The sequence below is a fragment of the Aplysia californica genome, unplaced genomic scaffold (genome assembly GCF_000002075.1).
Source record: "Aplysia californica isolate F4 #8 unplaced genomic scaffold, AplCal3.0 scaffold00436, whole genome shotgun sequence".
In the NCBI taxonomy this organism is placed as follows: Eukaryota; Metazoa; Mollusca; class Gastropoda; order Aplysiida; family Aplysiidae; genus Aplysia; species Aplysia californica.
The window spans coordinates 353085-354402 of record NW_004797706.1 but is presented as its reverse complement, the minus strand read 5'-3'; the positions used below and the strand labels follow the sequence as shown (position 1 = coordinate 354402).

The window sequence follows — 1318 nt, the reverse complement described above, 5'->3', positions numbered from 1 at the left end:
GATATTAATATGTTCTTATGCTCAGTAGAATTGTAAATGGGCTGATTCATCAATGCCATGCTCATACTGTGCTGAAACTGCTGCTTTTTCTTTCCTCATCCTTATTATTGTCATTTTGCCTCTACTTCTTTTGTATGTTTGATTGTCACACTCTTGTGACCCGCTATTTCCGGGGTGCCTTGATAGCCGAAGCAGACTTTGTGCTGTTGAAGCTAGAGAGTTGAGCAGAGTAAGCCTGATTCTCCATTTGGACTTCTCTGTTGACATCTACCCTTTGGCACTCGTATGACCTTATGCAGTTGCGAGCGCCGTAAAACCTTACCAAAACAAACAAACATCTCCACATCTTTTGTTCAGGGTACCTGACGGGCAGCGAGAACTACAACAACCACAAGCGGACCTTCATGGACGGCAAGTGGTACCTGGATCTGTGTGACCAGGACGGACCGGCTCACAACGAGAGTGGACATTACTCTGGTCATCTGTTCACGGAGAAGGCTATTGATGTGGTGCAGGCTCATGATCCCAGTAAGGTGAGTGGTGCTGTCTGGTGGGGTGTTTGCGAGGGGTCTGCTATCTTTTATGTTCTCTCCTTTGAAGGTCTACAAACCATCAATAATATCTCTATATGAATTTTGTGGTGAGCTGTATGCTGATTTGTCCTCCAGCAAACCATGCTTTTGGTGTTATAAATCTCTGTATGTGGTGGCTTAGTACATTTTATCAGCATTAAAAGGGGATAGGACAATGTGCCTATAGCCATTTATCACATGCCCAAAAACTGTCGAGCGCCTGATTCCACCACGTCGTGACATAAATGTACTTGAAAATGAGCTAGATGCATGGATAGTTTAGTTCTAAAGTCGATTTTATTCGACATCACTTTCCAACTAATCTTATATATTGGTATATTCCAGCCTCTGTTCATGTACCTGGCCTACCAGTCGGTCCACTCCCCCCTCCAGGTGCCCAAGCCGTACGAGAGGAAATACAAACACATCAAGGACAGGAACCGAAGGAAATATGCAGGTTGCTCTATTTTTAGATTTATTTTTTTCCCCCCATCAACAAAATTTTGATAATTTAGGAGGTGCGCTTCTGACCCTGCCTGTCAGAGGGCCTACGACATCCCAGCAGAAACACAGAGACACTCGATCAAAATTTCTCCAAACCTGAATGAGAATTAAATTTGGGTCTTCTGCATGCAATAGAAAAGTGCGTAAGTGCTACACCACAGGCGCTGGTATATTTCCTCTGCAACATGCCTACCTGAATCAGGACGTTTTTGTAAGAGGGTGGTGTGGGTGGGGGTGAGGGG

At 44.6% G+C, this 1318-nt stretch overlaps 1 protein-coding gene across 1 annotated transcript in view; it reads left to right on the top strand.

Annotated features, from left to right (window-relative positions):
* Positions 1 to 1318, top strand: part of LOC101847280 (arylsulfatase B) — a gene marked incomplete in the record, with an annotated part of 17529 nt that overhangs the window by 11307 nt on the left and 4904 nt on the right. The window contains 2 exon segments of the mRNA XM_013086114.2: positions 358 to 533; positions 918 to 1029. Coding sequence (XP_012941568.1) covers positions 358 to 533; positions 918 to 1029 — 288 coding nt within the window.